At 39.3% G+C, this 20809-nt stretch overlaps 3 protein-coding genes across 4 annotated transcripts; 2 read left to right on the forward strand and 1 right to left on the reverse strand.

Annotated features, from left to right (window-relative positions):
- Positions 1 to 18: 18 nt before the first annotated feature.
- Positions 19 to 1834, reverse strand: LOC149036377 (uncharacterized). 2 transcript variants are annotated; one of them, XM_089189099.1, is made up of 2 exons: positions 1265 to 1834; positions 862 to 975 (listed from the first exon to the last, which is right to left on the reverse strand). In XM_089189099.1, exons 1-2 carry the CDS (start codon positions 1607 to 1609, stop codon positions 916 to 918), a joined length of 405 nt encoding a protein of 134 aa, XP_089045225.1. In that variant the 5' UTR covers positions 1610 to 1834; the 3' UTR covers positions 862 to 915. The 2 variants fall into 2 exon arrangements, with proteins under 2 accessions (XP_089045224.1, XP_089045225.1); XM_089189098.1 differs by having other exon boundaries at positions 19 to 1834.
- Positions 1835 to 9696: 7862 nt separating this feature from the next.
- On the forward strand, positions 9697 to 13312 carry LOC149036378 (uncharacterized). The gene is made up of 3 exons (XM_089189100.1): positions 9697 to 10534; positions 10681 to 10751; positions 11420 to 13312. The coding sequence occupies exons 1-3, from the start codon at positions 9697 to 9699 to the stop codon at positions 11432 to 11434; spliced, it is 924 nt and encodes a 307-aa protein (XP_089045226.1). The 3' UTR covers positions 11435 to 13312.
- A 4772-nt stretch (positions 13313 to 18084) lies between these two features.
- On the forward strand, positions 18085 to 20789 carry LOC149036379 (uncharacterized). The gene is made up of 2 exons (XM_089189959.1): positions 18085 to 19234; positions 19840 to 20789. The coding sequence occupies exons 1-2, from the start codon at positions 18085 to 18087 to the stop codon at positions 20646 to 20648; spliced, it is 1959 nt and encodes a 652-aa protein (XP_089046085.1). The 3' UTR covers positions 20649 to 20789.
- The last annotated feature ends 20 nt before the right edge of the window (positions 20790 to 20809 follow it).

The raw sequence follows: 20809 nt of genomic DNA on the forward strand, positions 1-20809 counted from the left end.
AGAAATATCACAAATGTGTTGATTAACATTTCATTTAACCCTTTGTATACCAAGGGGGGTGGTATTTATTTGTCACAAAAATGAGTACATTATACAAGAATGCTTGTCAAGCCTGCTCTTTACAACAAAACCCTATAAAACTATATATATTTGGGAAGTGCATTAAAAATTTACTTTCACAACAATTATAGAAATTGACACATGTCAAAATTGTGACGTCACAATAAGCATAATTTGCATAATTATGCAAGTTTCTAAAGGAACTTTGAAATCACCAGCTCTAAACAAACAATTCCAACTTTTGGTTTCTTACTTGAAATTCTAATCACCTTTTAACACAATTTCAAAAGGTAAGAAATATTAATTAGGGCAATAACCCTCCTTTTAGAGAATTTAAGACAGATTAATAATTGCCTTTCATAAAGTAAAAATTGAGTAAAATATAAATGAAATAAGAAATATTCAAAAGATGCAAACAGTTTCTTTATCGGTTATATAGCCAATAGTTATGTACCACACTTGCACAAAACTATGCTCTCACATTAACCAAGAGTTAATTTCTTAATGATCTTCTTCTTCCTCTTTGATATGGCCTCCCTCTTCCTTCTTTTAGCCGACGGGGACCATTTCGACTTTCATCATCATAGTAAAAGTCTCGCAACGTGTGGTACCTTTGAAAACAAGGCTCAGGGCACATTCTAACACCACAAATTGCACAGCTGTATATTGTTTTCACTTTCTGGATATGGACCTTGCAAGTTAGTCTTGTTTCATTGCTCACAAGGTAATGGAAATGATCCCGGTTGAATCTTATGTCAGGGATAGCAACAGGAGTTTCCACAAATCCCGTGTCTCTTCGAAAGCACTTGCCTTGAACTAATGTGCTGACCAGCTCCTTTCTGAACTGCAGTGCTCTTAGACTGGAATGATTCTGGGATTTGGTGTGGAGAATGTGTGCATTTGATACACACACCTCTATCAAATAAAAAAACACTTTGTAATACCAGACTGACCCCTTCATAAGTCTGGCATATGCGACAGTTCGCTGGTCAGACACATCTACACCACCCATATAGGTGTTGTAGAGGTCAATAACACCTGGTCTAGAAAATAAGTAAAATTTAGTAACCAGCCCCATATTTAGGTACAGACTAATCCAGGCCTTCATTTCACTTTCTGTGACTGGATACCAAACAGAGCTTTCTGTTGGCCCTCTCTTCTGTTCTGCATATAAATTAGTCTGACTAACTAACAACTGCCATACCTCTTGTGTGAAAAACAGCTCCAAAAAATCCAAACACGATTTCAGATTTCTTGTAGTGACATTTATTTCAGGTTCTTCACTAAACTCAATATCTACTCTGCGTCCAATTTCTCTAGACCAATCTTCCTCATCCAATTCCACTTCGTTGTCAGTGTGATCTTCCTCTTCCAACTCTTCGCTAGAATCGTCAGAGCTTGATTCCGATGCACCAGAGTAAAATTCCTCATCAGAGGCTCGATGCTCGATGAAATTCGCTAAAGGCAAGTCTTCTTCGTCGATAAATTGAATTTCAACATTGTTTTGATCGTCGAAATGTAGTTCAGCATCACCTTCAAGAGCCGCCATTTTTAAATCTCCCCGTTCAAAACGTCCAAATCACAAAAAGCCTCAAAATTCGCCCAAAAACAAGCTCGATGGAAGAAATCCTCGAAAAAACTAATTAACGACTTTATGTAATTTACATTGAAATGTAGTATTAGTTTCCAGCCCCTCAAAGTGCTCTTTTCAGGCCGCCCGAATGGGGTCTGTATTTAAGTGGCCATATATGGCCACTTGGTACGCAAAGGGTTAACTTTACTGAAATATTCAGCCTGAGATGTAATTTAGATATTCAATCTTCAGATCTTTATTCATAACCCACATAGATTTTGTTATGTCAACGATTGTAGCGTCGCAGTTGTGTCTTCCGTTGTAGTTATGTCCTCACACCTAATAACCAATAGAATGCGGTTTTATTTCTTCCAATCAAAGTGCGTTGTGAACGTGTCTTCTGCGTGTCACTTCCCAACTAGGGGAGGGATGCAATGCAAAATTGTGAGACTATCGTTAAGTTTTCCGCGCTCGAAGGTTGAGAATTTCATGGGCTATTCTTGTTTCATGGGCTTATCCTTGATGCCTTTTGGGACACTTCGGATTGTTGAAAGATTAATATTCTTGTTGCGTTTTTAAGCGCGAAGTATCAGTGAAATTTTCTTCGATACGTTGGAAAGGTTAGGAAGACGAGAATTTGACATTGCCTCGTAGCTTCCCTTATTGGTTTGGAGTGCGCTGGTGATCGAAGTTGTGCTTTTTTGTCGGAACTACTAAAGGAAGGTAAGGTTTCGGTTGCATTTTATGCTAGTATTTTGTTAAATTCAAATATTACAACCATTCTTCAAAGATCACGTTCAAGTTTTGGGCTTAATACTGTAGATTTCATGTGACAGCATGGCGAAGCGTGCGAGTAACTACTAACTTGGATTCATTGAATCCTTCAGTGTCGAGGGCTGATTTTTATATTTTGCGTGGGACATGTAAAACTAGATGTTACATAATTGAAAAACAGGGCAGATCTCGGTGTTTCAATGCCCAAAAATGTGTGATTTTCTCCATCTCATTGTGCCTACAATGATGGCTATTATGGATACAGTGGAAGACATGTATTCATTGTAAATGTATGGGACTACGCAAAAATTCAACCTCTGGTATGGTTGATGTCAAATATCACATATCCTGGGAGGTTAACTCACAAACTGCTAACTCGTATGATGAAGATCTGGTCTCTTTCATAAAGGATAGGGTGCTGTCTCCCAATGCTCTCCAACAAGTAACAGTTGGGTTACAATATATTAAATCATGCTCTTTGCTCACCCAGAAGGGACAGAATTGCAGCAAAATTACTCTTCACTTAATAATTGGTGCTTTGCTATTTAAATCAGTGGCTGACATATGCCACTTTCTTTATTTTGATCAATTTAGAGTAAAGTCCCCTGTACCAAATTATAAGGAATATGATAACAATATGTATGTTATATGTTACCACATTATCCATACTTTTTCAGCTATATTTCACAAACATTAAAATGAAATAAACACTAATTCATGCAGAAATGAATACTTAATTCAATACAGACTATTGCCTACTATTAGCAATTATTGCTCCTACATGTGTTAGCAAGAACTTGGTCTTGTTGGCATTCATTGTGAGCATTTGGCGATCTGTATATTAGTGGAGAAACTCTCTGCAACTATCTTTGCTAAGAAAATACCAATCCTTTCACCCTTACTAAATATCATTCATACAGGCATGGATGAGAACCAGCAGCAAAGCAAAGAAAACAAAAGTGCTGATGAGGTGGTAAGCTCTATTCTAAACATTTTCTTGGCGAATTATGCACTAGTTATAAAAAGGTATATGTTGTGCTTAATTTTTGTCCTTGGTATAAACATCATTTTCCTTTGGTTTTGTTAATGATATGAATGAAAAATGCATTTTGTGTAAAGAAAGATAAAATTTAGCTCCTAGCCTAAGTTATGATGAGATGATGTGTCACTATCAATTTGGCCTCTATTAAAAGTAAAAGAATTAAACTAAGGATAAAACTAAACCACAGCATACCTATACTAAACCCTCAGCCTATTTGTATCAATATTACTATTTTTTCTGGTGTTCACCCAATAGATTCAATCCACTCACAGACAAATATGGCACCTGTGCATTTTACTATTACTCTTAGGCTAAGGCACTTGTAGAAAGCAATATTTCACAAAACAACAACATTATGTATGCAAGGTTTAAATTTTTCAGACCTTTACTGCTTGTTTTTATGATTGGTTCCTGTATTTTCTTGCACAAAGAGTTCTGGTTGAATGTACCAGTCACCATGTTTTTTGGTATGGTGGTTTACAGTAATTGTTGTATGAAGTAACCTTCACCAATATTAATTTTGTGAACTTGTCACTGACAAAGAGCTAGTTCATGATTAGACATTGATCGTTTCATTAATTGCCATGCTCTACATTTATCATTGAAGTACTGATTAGCTCCTTTGCCATCAGTAATTGCATTAAAGATACTGTGTTAGAAATCACAGCACTGTACCCCAAAATCTAATGTCGTCCTCAGCACAATCTCATTTTTTGAGCAAGGCAAAAGTAAAAATCAAACAAGACCACACAGACATCATCACAGAGACAACATTGCTATGTATAATGTTTATATAGTTAGTTACATAAAAGATACTCTATTCATTAATTCTGTGTCAATACTCACCCTCGTAGCAGCTATAATTTTTAGCCAACTTGGGAAATAGTGGCCTAAAATGGACCCTTTTGGACATCTGAACTTTTAAATTTCCAGGGGAAGGTTCCCCAGACTTTGCCATCCAAGTGGGAATAAATGGCTGTCACACTGTCATTTTGGTCCCTCCCAGCTGCTCAAACGTCGTCCCTCCTTTCCACAATCTTACCAAAGCCCCCATATGTGTAGTAATAAAAACATTGAAGTGAAGTGTGCTATCTCAGCAAGAGGTGATAATCATGCACACTTTTAAGTGAGTCATCATAGCAGATGTTTGGTGAGGTATTGCATTCTGTGCTCAAAATCTAGTTCATGTAGACCTGGGAAAAAAGAATGGGGTGTAGCAGCCATTCATGTTGTTTAATTGCTCTAAGCTCTAATTCGATACTACTGTTCATTTGGCTATCTTTCTTGCCAATACTGTTTCGTTATTTGGGTTTTCTTGAAGACACTTCCCATTGAGAAGAAGCATTATATGTGTTTACAAATTAGAAGTAAAGAAAAGTGAAAAAAAAGTAGGAGAGTGACAGGATGGTATCAAAGACAGTGGTACAATTTTTTTTTGCAGGGGGGTCATTTTTTTATTTTTGAATCAGAGTTTTAGCCTAAGTATGTCTAAGTTTCTACACTTGTTGTTTAGTCTTGTGACTTCTTGCTTTAAGAAGTGAGGTAAAATTGTTTGAATTTGTTTTTTTCATTACAGCCACTTGAGTCTGTAAATGGAAAGAAAACACTGAAAAATGATGGTAGGGAATACATTGCTTGCACTATAAAGTATTGAAAGTAATTTGCAACTCTCTATATTTGTTATTTTTAATTGACATGCTTTGCACAGGTGTTGTGGGGTTAGTGGAGAAGTTAACTGTATTTCAAAAATTAAATCACTTTAAATTGCAGTGAAAGCTATTACTTTTATAGTTATAAAAGTATCAAAGGTAACTTCTCTGAGAACCTTCTCCAGTGTCTGTGATATAGAAGTGTCCACTAAATATAGGTTCATTTATTAAGAAATGTGGGAAGAATAGTATGCAACTGAAAATACAAGTAAGGACTGGAAAAGAATATTTGTTCCTTGCTAGTAATCTCAGAACAGCTGTGTGAAGCTGGAAATTAACAGTGCTGGAATACAACAGTAAATCCTGCTGATAAACTGAGAACAGCTGTGTGGGGCTGGAAATTAACAGTGCTGGAATACAATAGTTAACTCCTGCTGAGAAACTGAGAACAGCTGAGAGGGGCTGGAAAATAACAGTGCTGGGATACAACAGTTATCCACTACTGAAATTCAGAAACAGGAAACTTTTAAATACTTTTGTGCAACAATATACTGAGCATGCAGTAATATCTTCCATTGCCTCAATTCCAGTTACTTGTAGAAAGGTCATCTCAGAACCATTAAATAGGATCTGTTTTACCCGTTATGGAAGAAAAAATCTTAACCCTTTAACCCCTAAAAGTGACCAGCTTCTAATTTCTCCTTACAATATCTCCCCTGAATCAAACATTGAGTTCATGAGAATAAAGGAAATGACCAACAATTTATAAATCTCTTGATTTTTATAAAAACTCTCTTTGTCAGGGCTTCAGGAAATGTATAGAGAACAGTAAGGAGAATATGCATAATGATGTTAGGGTGTAAAGGGGTAATCAATAAATGTATGTTAAAGGTAGCAATCTTCTATAACTATTACTTATTCACAAATACTATATTTTATTTAGCAGATTGTAGCTTCAATGGATGCCAGAAATATTTTTATGAAAAACTGGCAGATACAGTTTTGTATTGTACTCCAGGATATACATCTTTCCCAAAAGATGGTATTTCTTCAGAGAAGAATGAAAACTTAAATGCTTTCTTTAATCAGTATAAAAGACGATTTTTTGAACGACGTAGCCTGAAAAGACCAGTCTACACACTAAAACTTGACCAAGAAGGTAAGATTGTCCGTGACAAAAATGGCATCCTTGTTGTTTTGGTCAACAGTTATGTTCAAGGAGAGCTTAAGACTACAAAGCAACTTCTCTACAGAGAGGCTGTAGATGGTGTATTAAGCAGTTTACACTACATTAAAGGTGTCCTTGGAGAGGATACTTGCCTCCCTGGAGGGGTGAATGCCTTGAGTAGGCTATTCAATCAAAAATATGTATTTAAGGGTATTTTCAACCTTATTAGGGCCTTCTTGGCTCGATGCTCAACATGTCAGGTCAACAACCCCTTGCCAATGCGAGTGCTTCCCCCTCCTGTCCCCATTAGATCTTTTCGCCCCCATTCCAGACTACAGTGTGACCTTATTGACATGGCCCCAAAGAAGCACCGTAGTTTTATGCAGAATAATTGTTGGAGCTACCGTTACATTCTAACAGTCAAGTGCTGTTTCTCAAAGTTTTGTTGGCTGTTCCCGTTAAAAACAAAGTCTGCAGAAGAAGTGTATGCCGTTCTGAAGGCCTTGTTCATCAAGGAAGGGTCACCTACTGTAATTCAGTCAGATAATGGTGGTGAATTCATTGGAGAGGTAGTGCAAAAACTTTGCAAAGAATTTGAAGTTTGCATGGTTCATGGTAGGCCACACCACCCACAGTCTCAAGGCCAGATAGAAAATCTCAACAAGCAAGTCAAAAGGTTACTTGCAAGGTTTTTACAACAGTTGCCTAGAGATCTTCAGGCCAATGTCTGGCCTTTACTACTCTCTGCTATTGCAGACCTTTTGAATTGCAAGTGGCACAGCACAATTAATGATGTGCCTTTTGGAATATATAAGAACCGTGAGCCTTCCTGCTTGGTGGACTACATCATCCCAGATGATAGTATGTGGACAGAAAGTATTGAAGATGGTTGCCTTTAGGATTATGAATTTTCATCAGAAGATTTCATTGAACTTGAGAGACATGGGGAAAGCACTTCCATGAATAAATCTAAATTAGAAGAGATAACAGAGGCCATCCTGCAAATTTCTTCTGAGACCATATTATTGTCCGCATTGGGTGTTTCAGCTAAGCAGCTGTCAGCAGCTGTTAAGAAGATAGTGCAAGGAAATTCACATTCTCCACCTTCTCACAGTCACAACAACATCCCACTTCAATCAGTGGATTCAGAGGCAGAATTCCAGGTAGAGAGCATCACGAAATACCTCTTCAACTTGAGTGAAGAATACAAATCTAAGATGGTGGATGTGCTTGAAGCAACAGAACACACCATTCAAAAGAATCACAAACGGGCTCTTAAGAGGGCTAAAGAGCGGGAATTTAAGGTGGGAGACAAAGTTCTCTTCCAAAATCCACGTTCAGAAGGATTGCATTTTTCAAAGCATGATCCCTTTCAGCCCTTGAATGTTCTGGGGGTCATCAAAGAGGTGCGTCCTGGAGGAATGTTCAAGGTGGAGAAAGAATGTGGAGAGCAATTGGTAGTTAAATCCATTTTTGGTGGCCAGATGGTTTTGTTCAAGGAAAAGCAGTGTGAACTTCCCCTTTGTGAAACACCCCCCAAGTTATCTTTGCTGAATATGCACAATTTCATTTCAGAGTTTGGCCTAACTGTGCGTAAGGAGATGTATAATCAAAGTCTAAGGTTGAGGAAAGTGGCTCACCATAGAAGTATTGATGATTTATTGGAGAGTTATTGTCAGGTTCTGGATTATGGACTCCTTGCCATGGTATCGTCGTTTTCTGACAGAGAGGAAGAAGAAGCTGTGTTTCACCAGAAGTTTGTAACTGGACTTCAAACTTTACAGGCTTCGGGTTTTCAGTACTTTCTCTATGGTACAATCTTTTGGGAGAGAGACAGAAAGCAAAACCTGGGAAAGTCAATTCTAAGTCATCTCACCAGTTACGAGGAACACTCTGACTGCTTGTCGTGCGTTGGAGAGCAAAAAGAAACTCCATGCTTTCATCCCTGCTGCCAGAATCTTGTGCTTCAGATGGCTGTTAACTGTGGGCTCTTCTGTGTAACAATAGATGGTTGCATTGTACCATCTGATGATAGTATAATGAAAACATCTCAGACAGCTCCAAAGGAAACCCCTCTGTTAAGTAGCCATACAACTGAGGCTAGTACTTCATGCCATGATAAAGACAGTATCAAAAGACCTAGCACCCAAGTCGGTGTTGATGAGCCAGTGTTCAATAAGGATGATCTGCTTGACCATACAAATGATGTAAATGTTGATGTTGGATCCAACAGATGCAGTACACCCCAAGGAAGTCTGAAAACCCATGAAGTCACCCTTGGTGAGCCATCCACATCATTGCTGTTCATGCCAGGAAGCAATCAAGGAATGCTATGGAAGCCAGCTGAGTTGAAGGACAAGTGTCAGCAACATCTAGAGAACATTGATCCTTATTGCAGTGAACTGGCCAAGTTTGTAATGCCCTTGAAGGGCTTTCTTGCAGCCATAAATCCTTCTCAAGATAATGCCACAGAAAGAAGTAACTTGAGGTACTTTTTAAAGATTATTGACAAGCATGCAAATAAAGATGTACAGAGCCAAGTGTGCCTAAGTAGCAACAATGGCAGTCAGGAGTGTATGCAAGTTCAAGGGTACAGCTCATTCTGTGGACTTTGTGCAATGAACAATGCAATAGGTTGTTCCAGGAAAGGACCTACTATGTTCAATTTGTTTGACCTAGATTTGGCAGCAGACATCATTTGGTTAAAACAGGTTTGTGAAGTTGGCTGTGGATTTTCTGTACCTTTAGAGCCTATGCGGGGTCTTGATGGTGACTACAGTATTTTAGCAATGGAGGATGCAGCAATTAGGAAGAACTGTACATTTCAAAGACTAGATTTACCCTTGAGGGCACTTGTGGATGGTGCTGCAATTAATTCCCTTGACACCAGCAGTCTCCAGGAATTTTATTCCCTTCTTCTGGGATTGTTCCAGGCAGATGAGAGACCATCACTCATTGTGAGGACAAAGGAATATCACTTTGTTACTCTGCTCTTTAAAGCAGATGCAATTGTACTTCTTGATAGTCGCAGGACATCTGCTCTTCCACTGTCCCTTAAAGATGGCCTAGGTTACATTCAGAGAGAAGCATATCAGAACCCAGATTTTGCTGCTGTAAACCTTCAAGGGCCTGGAACTTATGGCAATCCTGTGAGAGTGAATGACTTGCCAGAAGTTAAGCTGCACACAAATTTTCATTGCACACTGGATGAGGTGTGGGATTTAAGCAGTACTATAAGTGATGATACCATCATTGCCACACTCCATGGACAAGTCAAAGCAAAAGATGTTCGTACCCTCAAGCCAGGTAACCAAATAAATGATGTCGTGATCAACTACATTGGTCCATTCTTAATGAGTCAGAAAAGGATGTGTATGTGGCAAGCACCTTTTGGCTAAATCACTGCAGCTAAGAGCTGGGTGTTAAGGAAATGCTTAGGTGTGATTTTCACAAGTATGAAAAGTTTGTATTTCCTGTTCATTGCCCTGGTCACTGGTGGTGTGTCTTAATAGACAGGCCAATGAAGTTGTATGGGGAATTTGACTCCCTTTGTAAAGATCGAAGGAGTGATTATGTTTTTCAGGTCTTGTGCAGGGAATTCAAAACTGCAAATATTGATATTTCTTCATTTCGAAGGTTAAGTCAGGAGGAAAGAGAAAAGTTGCCTTCTCAAGGACAGAATGTTTTTGACTGTGGTGTCTTTGCATTGGGTTTTATCAGTGCATTTGTCAACAACTTGGAAATGAATTTCAGCTTAAGGGATATGCCATTCCTGCGGAATTCATTTGCGAAAATTATCATGAATGGGCAACCAGTATGTGACATTAAAAATTGTCCCAGTACCCAAGAAAGTTGTCATCCAGCTTGTGAAGAAGGTGGCCATGGAAGTGTCCTTGGGCTAGTTGGTTGCTCTACCATTGAAACTATGAGATGTAGGGGTCAAGAGAATATTTGCAGTGACAAAGAATCTGGAGTAAGTGGTACAGGACTTATACATTGTGCTGGTGAAAACAGCAGTGCAAGAATAGGTGAAGATGGAATTAAGAAATGCAGAACAGGAGTGAGTCCATTTAGTCCTGACAAAACCATGGAAGAGGTTTCTGTTGGTTTTGGTGTTGCTTTTCCTGGTAAGTATGAATTAGGGGATTTTGAGAAGGATTATGAAGATATGGAAGATGATCCATTTGTTGTCCCCCCTCCTCTTCTGCCATTAGACATTCAACTACGGGACAAAGACACAGAGTTGTCAAATGAAAACAATATTCAAGGTAATTAATATGTTGACCATTTTCACTCTTTGTCTCTTTGTTTTTGTAATATGAATTTTTTGCTATATTGTTCCATAATTATTCATCTCTATAAACCTTGTTTTTTTGTTATTTGCTAAAGAGAGCATTGTTGTGCCTTTTTACAGCCAGTGAACCAGATGATGAAGATTTGGTCTTGTATGAGCTCCTCAAGCCTCCTTATGATGCTTCTCACGAGGTATGCAGAATTTGTGAGTGATCTGTGGTTTTCTTCTGCTTGGGTTTTCTCTTACATTATTATTATAATTATTATTATTATTATTATCATCATCGTCATTATCATTATTATTTTTTTTACCGCTGTTGTTGTTGTATACTATGCAGAGATGTTCTTGTAACATGCCCAGTAGTTTAGGGGAATATCATTATTATTATTACTATTATTATAATCATTTTATATTATGCAGAGATGTTCTTGTTAACATGTCAAGTAGTTTAGGGGAATATCATTATTGTTCTTATTATTAAATTATTATTATTATTATTATTATTTTAGTACTATTACTTTTGTGTTTTGTTTCCCTTTGATGACTAGTTTTGGATGTTTTTTATTGCCTTGTGTCTGCAATGAATTTTAAGTTAAATTATTATAAATACATCTAATGATTAATAGTCCTTTAATTGCTAAATTTGTTTGTTGGGTTAACATAATGATGCGGTTGTTTTCATTGTCCCTTGAGTTAATTTATAGCATATCATCATTAACATACTGATACTTGGTAAGTGGTACTTACCCGATGAAATTAAGCCAAATGTGCATTTTAATACGAATTTGGTGAAGACAGTCTTTCACAAGCCAAGTGTCATTAGATTTTCTTTCCTAATGGAGACTGATTTTCTTCACAGCTTCCAACCCTATAGATGCTCTATTCTAAAGAAGAAAGGAAGGTATTCCAAGGCCTTAACCCCATCACTGAGCAATATCTTTTCAAACTAAGGAAGGAGAAAGGGATAAATGTTCCAAGAGGGTGTTACCATGCAGTGATGACAACAGAAGAAATGGTAGATTTTGATTACTGGAGGCAGGTAAGGAAGGGGAAGTCGAGACAAAGATTTTTCCATTACAGGTGGGATAGAGCCTTCGAAGTTTGGACCAAGGAGACCACAGAAGAGTTGATAGATGTGGCAAGTATCTTAGAGCGAGTTGATAGTGATGGATGGGTCTTATTGAACATCACAGAACAATATCACTATGAAATGTGGAGAGACTGGAAATGGAGGCAACTTGAGGAGAAAGACCTTTTGTAATTTTAAATAAAATCAATAAGGCAAGCTATTTGGCACAGTGTAATACTAATAATTAACCCTTTAACTCCCATGTGTGACCAAGACAGAATTTCTCTTTACACTATCAATACAATATCAAGCAGACAAGTGATGAGAATGAAGAAAATTATTGATAAGGGGATTATTAGTTGATCCAATACCAAATTCTCAAAACTAACATCACAAGAACTATATGGCAGACAGTAAGGAGAAATACTAATGAGATCTTGGGAGTTTAAGGGTTAAACACTTAATGGGTCATGTGTTCATTCTAACAGTTTCAATTGGGTTTTGAAGCATGCTTAATTCAAGTCATATCCAAAATTCCCTTGCTCCACATTGTGAATTGTACTTAGACATGGCCAGAGAACATCAACAGAGAATGTGACCTCTTAAGCATGTTCGCATCAGACCTATGAATTTGTCCACAAAACTTCCTTTGGAATTGTTGAGTTCCAGAGTTTCACATCTAGTGCATTTCCAGAGCAGTAGAATTTAAAAAAATTGACACAAACATTTAAATTGCAAAGAATTTATTTAAAACCTTTATGTTTACAGCAACCCACATAAAAAGAAATCTTACCAACAATTATGAATGAATTAGTGAATAAAATAGCCTTGACTCCTCAATCTGGTGTCAACTGCTTTATTTTATTCAAAAGTATATAAGGGTAAATTGGAGAGTTACTTAATGTGATCTGTGAAATAATATTGAATAATTAGAGCCAAACAGTTGCAAGTAAGTAGGAAGGTAGAATGGATTTATGGTATATTAGTGCACTATGGTCCACTTTAAATTTCACAAATTCCAAAAAAACTATTTCACCTGAAGTTATTTGCTTGAATTATTTGTAGTGAAGATGTTTATTTCCATAGAAGTGTTGCATGTTCAAGTACAACTGGAGCAGTTTTTTTTTTAACTATCCATTTGTGTTCGTTAAATGAGCAATTTCAGCTTGAATTTTTAGTTAGATTAATGGATTGCACATGTTGTGTGCACAAGTGTTTATTTGTTGCAAACACTTACAGTGTATCCTATTTATCAAGAGAATTTTGTCAACAAAGGACATCATAGCAGGAAAAAGGTAACCAAAATTTGTATGAAACATTAAAAAAGGAACAACGAGCGTGATTTTACTTAACTCATGAAACAGTATGTAAACAAACTTGTATGACACCAGCGGCATGTTTGATTGTTGGATCACCCCCATGTTGTGTGTGGAAAACATGACATAAGCCAAAAATTTTTGTAACGCATAGTAGTCTATCAATTTCATTGGTTGGAGAAAATCACTCTATGTTCATCTACAATATCTTGTCGAGAAATAAATTATGACAGAGCTTTGCCTTAGCATGAGCATGAATGATATTGCTCAATTGTCTTCTTTAGTGAGGCATGTAATTGATGAGGAGAAAGTAATACCTGTTTATATTGTCATCTGTTAAAAATTTGATTAAATCTGAATTACTTAGGGTTGGTTATCTTTATTTCCTCATATAGGCATCTCGCTTTTTGGGCAGATGTCTCTCTGGAATGAAATTTATTTTTTTCCATTTTCATCTTAATTGGAAAGGCCAAAAAATACAACAACAAAAACCACATCAAGTCTAATATTAAGGCGACAAAGTCTCTGTGAACCAGTTTAATTGCAGTATTACTCAGAGTGCTTTTCAATTGAGTACTGTGAAACCAAAACCAAAGTAACTGCAATGGCCAGTCAGAAAAAGGGAAATATCACATGGAACCAATCAGGACTCAAAGTAAATACATGCAAATGGCCTGAAGTGCAGAAAAATGCGAGGAACAAAGTTATGATTGATTTTGGGTTTGCATCTGATTGGTTGAGAGGATGGTGCAAGATTTCTGGGCCAATCACAGAGCATACTTGGGCAAAACCATCACAATCTTGGATTACTTTTGACACTCAATTGAAAATTGCTCTATCCAAAGCGGTTCCTTGCTTTTCTTTTGAGGCATATATTATGTCTCTCAAAGGGGACAGTGGGTTTAATTCACATTTGAAATCCAAATTCAAAGAATTTTTAGCACACTTAAACAAACGTGGGTGACACTGCCATAGGTTCAATTTTTCTAGGTTCAAAAAATTTTTAAAGTAGTCTTTTGAGTTTCGTTCAAGATTGCAATTAAAAATAGAGAGAACCTTCAAATTCTCACACACTGGTAGAACTTCCAGTGCAGAATCAACATTTTCTTGATTGAGGGTATGTACATTTCCTCCAATTTCCAGAACCTTAAGAACATAGGAAAAAATGTATGAATAAATTATTAACTTGCATTGAGATTATTGTCAAGTGATTACAACCCCCTGAAAGTAAATAGAGAAGATCTACGTTTTCTCGTGTTTGTGTCGTTCGTTTCGCTAAGACAGAGAATCATTCAAGGATTCAGAGTTATACCATTCCATATGATTTTAGGGACGAAGGTGATAGCACGCTCACAACACGCTTCCAATCGAAAACAAAAGAAACTGGCTATAACGCTTGCTGAGCATGCTAAAACACAATTTGCTCATGCTTTTATTTCTTATAACACTCTACAAAAAATAAAGCTTGCGCCGTTGAACAGTGAAGCGCGAGCAGGCAAACACGCAAAGCGTGTTAACCTTCGAATACAAAAGCTAGCGTAATAGCGGGCACAGCATAGTAGCGTGTAACCCGGTGTGCAGCACGCATGTTAACTGAACCTAACGCTTAGTCATTACACAGTCAATGTACTCTCATTCTTACGGTAAAAACCGAACCTCCCATCGGTGTTTATATCGTAAAAAACAAAGTTGAAACATTTGGCCGCGAACGAGTTGCAAGGATTCAAGACAGACACTTCAATTACTTTTTTTTTTATGTGGAGTGGTTACTTTTGATGATATTTGTAGTATGTTGAAGCACAAAATGTAACTCAGTGCCAGACGAATTGCGCCGATCGCGTAAACAACCAAACATGTGCAAGATATTCATAAAGCGCCATAACATATAGCCGGTAAAGGCCGAAACATTTGTGTAAAAGTTTATTCCATCGGATGACCAGAGCGATTTTTAGGGGATGATAAACAAAATCAACAGTAAGGAACAATTTTTTTTCAACAACTCTTTGTTTCTGGGAGCACTACGACTCTCAAACGATTGTGTTCTCTTAATCACACGCTCAGTCACGTGCATGAAACTCGATTCAATCAATGCAGTAAACAATTTGCGAAACGGGAACTTATATAAGATTACGTGATGGTGTATAACTTTTGAAGGCGTTAAAATTCATTTGTCGTACAATTATTTACCATTGTTTACCATTATGTAAGCTTGCCCATCACAATGAAGTGCTATTGAGTTCAAGAGGGAAACATTTGGATGAACGGCAGAAATATCTAGCTACGTTTTACTTTAGTGTGTCCTCCTGTCTTAACTTGCACGCTAAGCGTAACATCGATCACGCCTTTCAAACCGAAACAAAGACCAAGCGTGCTAACTTGACCAAAACGAAACAGTGTGTACTTATTGTTAAAAAATAATATATGCGCATATTAAACACGCTCAGCGTGTTGTGAGCGTGTTATCACCTTGTTCCTGAAATTATATGGCGGGTCACATTTGTCATTTGGAGGCAATTTAAAACTAGGAGTGCGGCTGTAGCCCTGTCGGCCACTTCCCCTCTGCGACGAAGATCTTGAAAAAATCTCCTAAAAGAGACGTCTGCGATTTTTGAGATTTTCAAAAGAGACACGATGATTTTAAACCAGCCAAAACTTTTCTAAACAAAAAACAAACAAAAACAAAGCAGATACTACCCTTATAAATTAGCTTTGACAGAGCCTCAACAGAGCAAGGTTGCTGGCTCTTTCGCTGTGCGGGTACTTGTGGGGTTTTCACCATCCTGTGTATGTCATGCTTACGAGCTCAGATAGTCTAAAGAGGCCATCTACGACTGTTACGTATTTTCTTACTTTTCGCGCGTATTTTTAGCCTTGACGCTTTGTTTGTCATCTAAAATTTCAACCCCTATCCAATCGGGATGATAGAAGCAAATAAGTTCAATTGTATACCTCAGATTCTCCAGACTTTGCCGGTTTGATGCCAAGACATTTAAAATGGCAGCCATGTGGCAAGTACCTTGCAGCGATAACTCTTCGACGTTGGGTTGTCGAGCGAGGAGCTTTGCCACTTGTACAGATGTAACATTGTTACAGTCACTGATATCCAAATATTTCAAATCGTGACATGAAAGTGATTCCAACACCTAAAAAAAAGACAGACAACGCAATCAAAAGGCAGGGCCAAGATAGTTTATAAATTCGAGATTCGAATTACCTCAAGATGGTGTCACCTTGTGACCAGACGTTAATAAGGGGAGGAGGGAGGGGAAGATGTGATGTTCTATGCTATATTTCATGGCGAATAAGGTGGCCTGATCGAGAGACAAAAGAAACAAAAATAAACAAGATATAATAGAAGTAATCAAAGATTATGAGAGAGCGTTAGATGCCCCAAATTCAAATTACTTTTCATTTCATTCATATTCATGCCTGAAATTGACAAATTTTAACGTCTGCTTTACTGCATTTGTGGCGTTCGCGTTGTTGATATCCGCGCTTTTGCTGTTATAAATAAGGATATTTAAGTCTAGCGTGAATTAATTTCCCGTGGAATTTCCTTGTTTTATTGCTAGCAAGTAGAGCGATTTTTATATGCTGCAACTGTTTCGACTGTGGTCTTGGGTCTGTTGCGTGACAGCTTCAATGTCCGTAAAATTTATATAACTTATATAATAATAGATAAGCTAACATATGGTTTAATGCTACTCTGGTTTACAGATTTAATGAGCGTAACCGAAGAAGTTACAATTCATAGACCTAACGTTTCGACACTCCTGTCTAGTTTGAATAGCCACAACGTTAAAGTTGCTCAAAAACCTTTTCAGACTTTGGGGCATATTTTCGCCAAACCCAAGGATCCTGACGATGGCGGTTTGCTTCCTGACGGCTATTTACACTTCATCAGAAAAAAAGGCCGCTAATTAGTGATCATATAAAACGACCTCTTGGGCTATGTCCTGGTGTACCGGTTAACCAAAATATGTCCTGGTGTGCCGGTTGACGAAACTTGCGTGACATTGGTCAATCGAATAATAGCGTGACAGCTAGATAATTTGATAAATAATTAATGCTTTGATAATAAAATGCAATAAAATGCCGGCATTGGTTCATTGTTGGGTTATTTGGATCAGTTGGGTCATTCGGGCCAGCTGGGTCACCTGGGCCAGCTGGGTCACCTGGGCCAGCTGGGTCACCTGGGCCAGCTGGGTCACCTGGGCCAGCTGGGTCACCTGGGCCAGCTGGGTCACCTGGGCCAGCTGGGTCACCTGGGCCAGCTGGGTCACCTGGGCCAGCTGGGTCACCTGGGCCAGCTGGGTCACCTGGGCCAGCTGGGTCACCTGGGCCAGCTGGGTCACCTGGGCCAGCTGGGTCACCTGGGCCAGCTGGGTCACCTGGGCCAGCTGGGTCACCTGGGCCAGCTGGGTCACCTGGGCCAGCTGGGTCACCTGGGCCAGCTGGGTCACCTGGGCCAGCTGGGTCACCTGGGCCAGCTGGGTCACCTGGGCCAGCTGGGTCACCTGGGCCAGCTGGGTCACCTGGGCCAGCTGGGTCACCTGGGCCAGCTGGGTCACCTGGGCCAGCTGGGTCACCTGGGCCAGCTGGGTCACCTGGGCCAGCTGGGTCACCTGGGCCAGCTGGGTCACCTGGGCCAGCTGGGTCACCTGGGCCAGCTGGGTCACCTGGGCCAGCTGGGTCACCTGGGCCAGCTGGGTCACCTGGGCCAGCTGGGTCACCTGGGCCAGCTGGGTCACCTGGGCCAGCTGGGTCACCTGGGCCAGCTGGGTCACCTGGGCCAGCTGGGTCACCTGGGCCAGCTGGGTCACCTGGGCCAGCTGGGTCACCTGGGCCAGCTGGGTCACCTGGGCCAGCTGGGTCACCTGGGCCAGCTGGGTCACCTGGGCCAGCTGGGTCACCTGGGCCAGCTGGGTCACCTGGGCCAGCTGGGTCACCTGGGCCAGTTGGGTCACCTGGGCCAGTTGGGTCACCTGGGCCAGTTGGGTCACCTGGGCCAGTTGGGTCACCTGGGCCAGTTGGGTCACTTGGGCCAGTTGGATCAATTGGGCCAGTTGGGCCCAAGCCTCTCTGAAAAGCCTCGTTTAGAAGTTATTAGATGGCGGAGTGATTTATCCGCGTGTGGCGATGAAGATAACTCAGGAATTGCTTAGCTATGTTCAGCATAATGTTAAAAAATATGAAGATCACTTACTTCAGGACGGAAAGGTGGATGGACCTGCAATTATTGAGCCAGGGCAGCAGTTAAACCCAGACTTTCGTAGTCCTCGTGACGTTGGTAACTATGTGCTTCCCAGAGTCATCATCTGGGATCCATTGCAGCAGCAGCATTGTTTCGATACTGGATTCACATGCCCCCATTATGAGCACGGCCATCTGAATAGTATACTTACTCCCTGTAAGTGGAAAGATGGAAGGAGCGAGCGAGATTTGCCACGCCAAATTTATTGTGTAAATGGCCCCGTGTTGCTTGTAAGACTAGGTTGTGAATTGGCTGAGTCATTATTGGCAACCTTCTTTTACCTCTGGAATGAGAGAAGAGGTGCATCAGAATTACCATCAGGTTGTGTAAGGCCCATCCTATCCTACAGAGCAGCATTAGATGAACAAGGCTTTGAACCCACAGCTGAAAGGTTTGGCATAATCCCAGAGTCTAGTGATCCTGAGAATGCTAGTGTTCCTAATGTGTATGATCCTGAAGTCATGCAGAGTATTTTGTGCGAAATGTTTGTTAACAGCAGTGCTGAGTATCATGACACAAGCAATGATGGGCTCAGTGACAGTGAGCTTTACATCATTTTTTGTCAGGCTGTGAACATGTCTGTTCTTTATAATCAGCTGTGTTCGCTATGTACAAATCCCAGGTTGAGTTCTAAGCTACTCCACTTAATGCCCTGCAGCTTACTTCTGTTCAGTAACTCCACATTCAACACAGAGAAAGTTGCTGAACACTCAGAAAGGCTAAACAAGAATGTATTGGGTTATAGCCTAAAACTTGCCACAGTGGACTATGATTGCCCAGCAAATAGTATTTTTCTCAGTGTTCTTAGTCAGCTGAAAGAAATTTTGGCATCTTCACCCACTCTACAAAAGCACTTGGTTTTCCTTGGAATTTCATTGGCAGACAGTGGTGACATAAAGATTGTCCAAGAATTACGGGATCTTGTGGTGAATGAGTTGCTTAGCAATGCTGGAAGGTACAAGCATGCCCTTCTGTCACCTGAAAAGCATTTTGATGATGAGGTAAACAAATTCAGGGAATGTGGATACTTTTCAAGTAAGTGAAGACATTAATTTGGCATGTTATTGCAGTAAAGTTGGGTACATTGAAAAGGTTTCATGAAGTAATACCAAATCCCTTTAAGGTTTTGGTTAGGACAGATGACATCTCTTTTTGTGTACTTCCAAAAAATCTCCAAGGCATTGGAAATTCCTTGAGTTGGAGGGAAAATATAGAAAATGTTTAAAGTGAAATTTGTATTTCTAAATGGGCGGAGTGTTAGAAAAACTTGCTTCTGTTGGGGAGGCATGAATGCTCTTAAAATTCTTTCCTTTTTTTGATATATTTGTAAAAGTGGAATAAAAAAAAGAAAAAGGGAAATTTTCTCCTACAGGTTTTCAGTATAGTGAATATTTTGCCTGTTTGGGTTTCTCAATAATAAAAAATTTATATTTGGAATGAAAAGTTACATACGGAAGAATAACATAAGAGTAAAATACCCGTTGTAAAAAAAAACAAAACAAATAGCAGCAAAGTGGTGTTAATTATAGAGTATTCTATTTCTGGAATTTAAACTTGCACCTTTTGTTTAATCCATAAGGATTGATTTTACATAGTTAAGCACACCAAAAAGCCTCTCTGAGACTTTCATTTTTTTTCAGATGAGTTGGGGAATGTCATAGGAATTGCACTATCCCAGATTCTGAGACTGAACATAGTCATCTTTACATCACTGGACCACATGCCTGTAGTACCAGTTTCCCCATTGTTGCCTTGCACAGCTACCAAGGCAATTTTTCTGGGATACAGTATTGGTCAACCAGAATTATATCACAATGTGGTATCTTTGGAGAACGTGAATGAAGCTATCCCACCCCATGTTAGTTCCACAAGTACATGTAGCAATAATTCTCCAAAGGAACAGGTGCCTGAGCACTGCTCATGCGGTCGTGGTTCTGCCAAGAAGGATGGAAGAAAATTCTGCTGTCAAGTACCAAATGGTAACAAGAGCCGGTGTAAATGCTACTCTAAAATAGCTGGTTGCTCCCATCGATGTAAATGTGTTGGTTGTGGAAATCCTTATGGCAGCTCCCAGGCTGCCAAGCAGGCATACACACTTGTAACAACTTCAAGGTACCGACCCAAGCAAAAACTACAAGAGGCCAAAGAGAGCATCTCCAGTCTTGATTATCTGACAAGTCAAGGTTTAACTCCAGTATCTGGATGGTCTGAGATTGAAAGTCTTACATTAGACTGTCTTGTGAACTTTGCATCTTTGAAGGGTCTAAGCATTGAACCTTCAAGAGTGTATGAACACTACTCCAAACTTCATGACATTTCAAAAAATCTTGGAAGTCCCTTGCAACCAAAGAAAGCCAAACAAATAGATGGGAAACTCCAAAGCATCAAGAAAGTGGCTAAAGGCTTTGAAGCGCTTTACAAAAAGCAGGTTGAACTGAACTGGTTCTGATTAAACATACTCTTTTGGATACTGTAAGTACCACCTAATGTTAGCCAAATTGAGTTTTTTTAAAACTAATTGGCAGGGAATCAGTATTAGTAACCATTAGGAATAGGGTTCTACAAGCCAGTCAAATGGAAACTTCAACATCTTCCCCCACCACCCACCAT

This window comes from Pocillopora damicornis, chromosome 12 (genome assembly GCF_964200805.1).
Source record: "Pocillopora damicornis chromosome 12, jaPocDami1.2, whole genome shotgun sequence".
NCBI lineage: Eukaryota > Metazoa > Cnidaria > Anthozoa > Scleractinia > Pocilloporidae > Pocillopora > Pocillopora damicornis.

Coding starts and splice junctions, on each gene's coding strand:
- LOC149036379 (XM_089189959.1), top strand. CDS start 18,085: ATGAAGATAACTCAGGAATTGCTTAGCTATGTTCAGCATAATGTTAAA. Junction 19,235..19,839: donor GGAATGTGGATACTTTTCAA/GTAAGTGAAGAC, acceptor ATTTTTTTTCAG/ATGAGTTGGGGAATGTCATA.
- LOC149036378 (XM_089189100.1), top strand. CDS start 9,697: ATGCTTAGGTGTGATTTTCACAAGTATGAAAAGTTTGTATTTCCTGTT. Junction 10,535..10,680: donor AAATGAAAACAATATTCAAG/GTAATTAATATG, acceptor GCCTTTTTACAG/CCAGTGAACCAGATGATGAA.
- LOC149036377 (XM_089189098.1), bottom strand. CDS start 1,609: ATGGCGGCTCTTGAAGGTGATGCTGAACTACATTTCGACGATCAAAAC.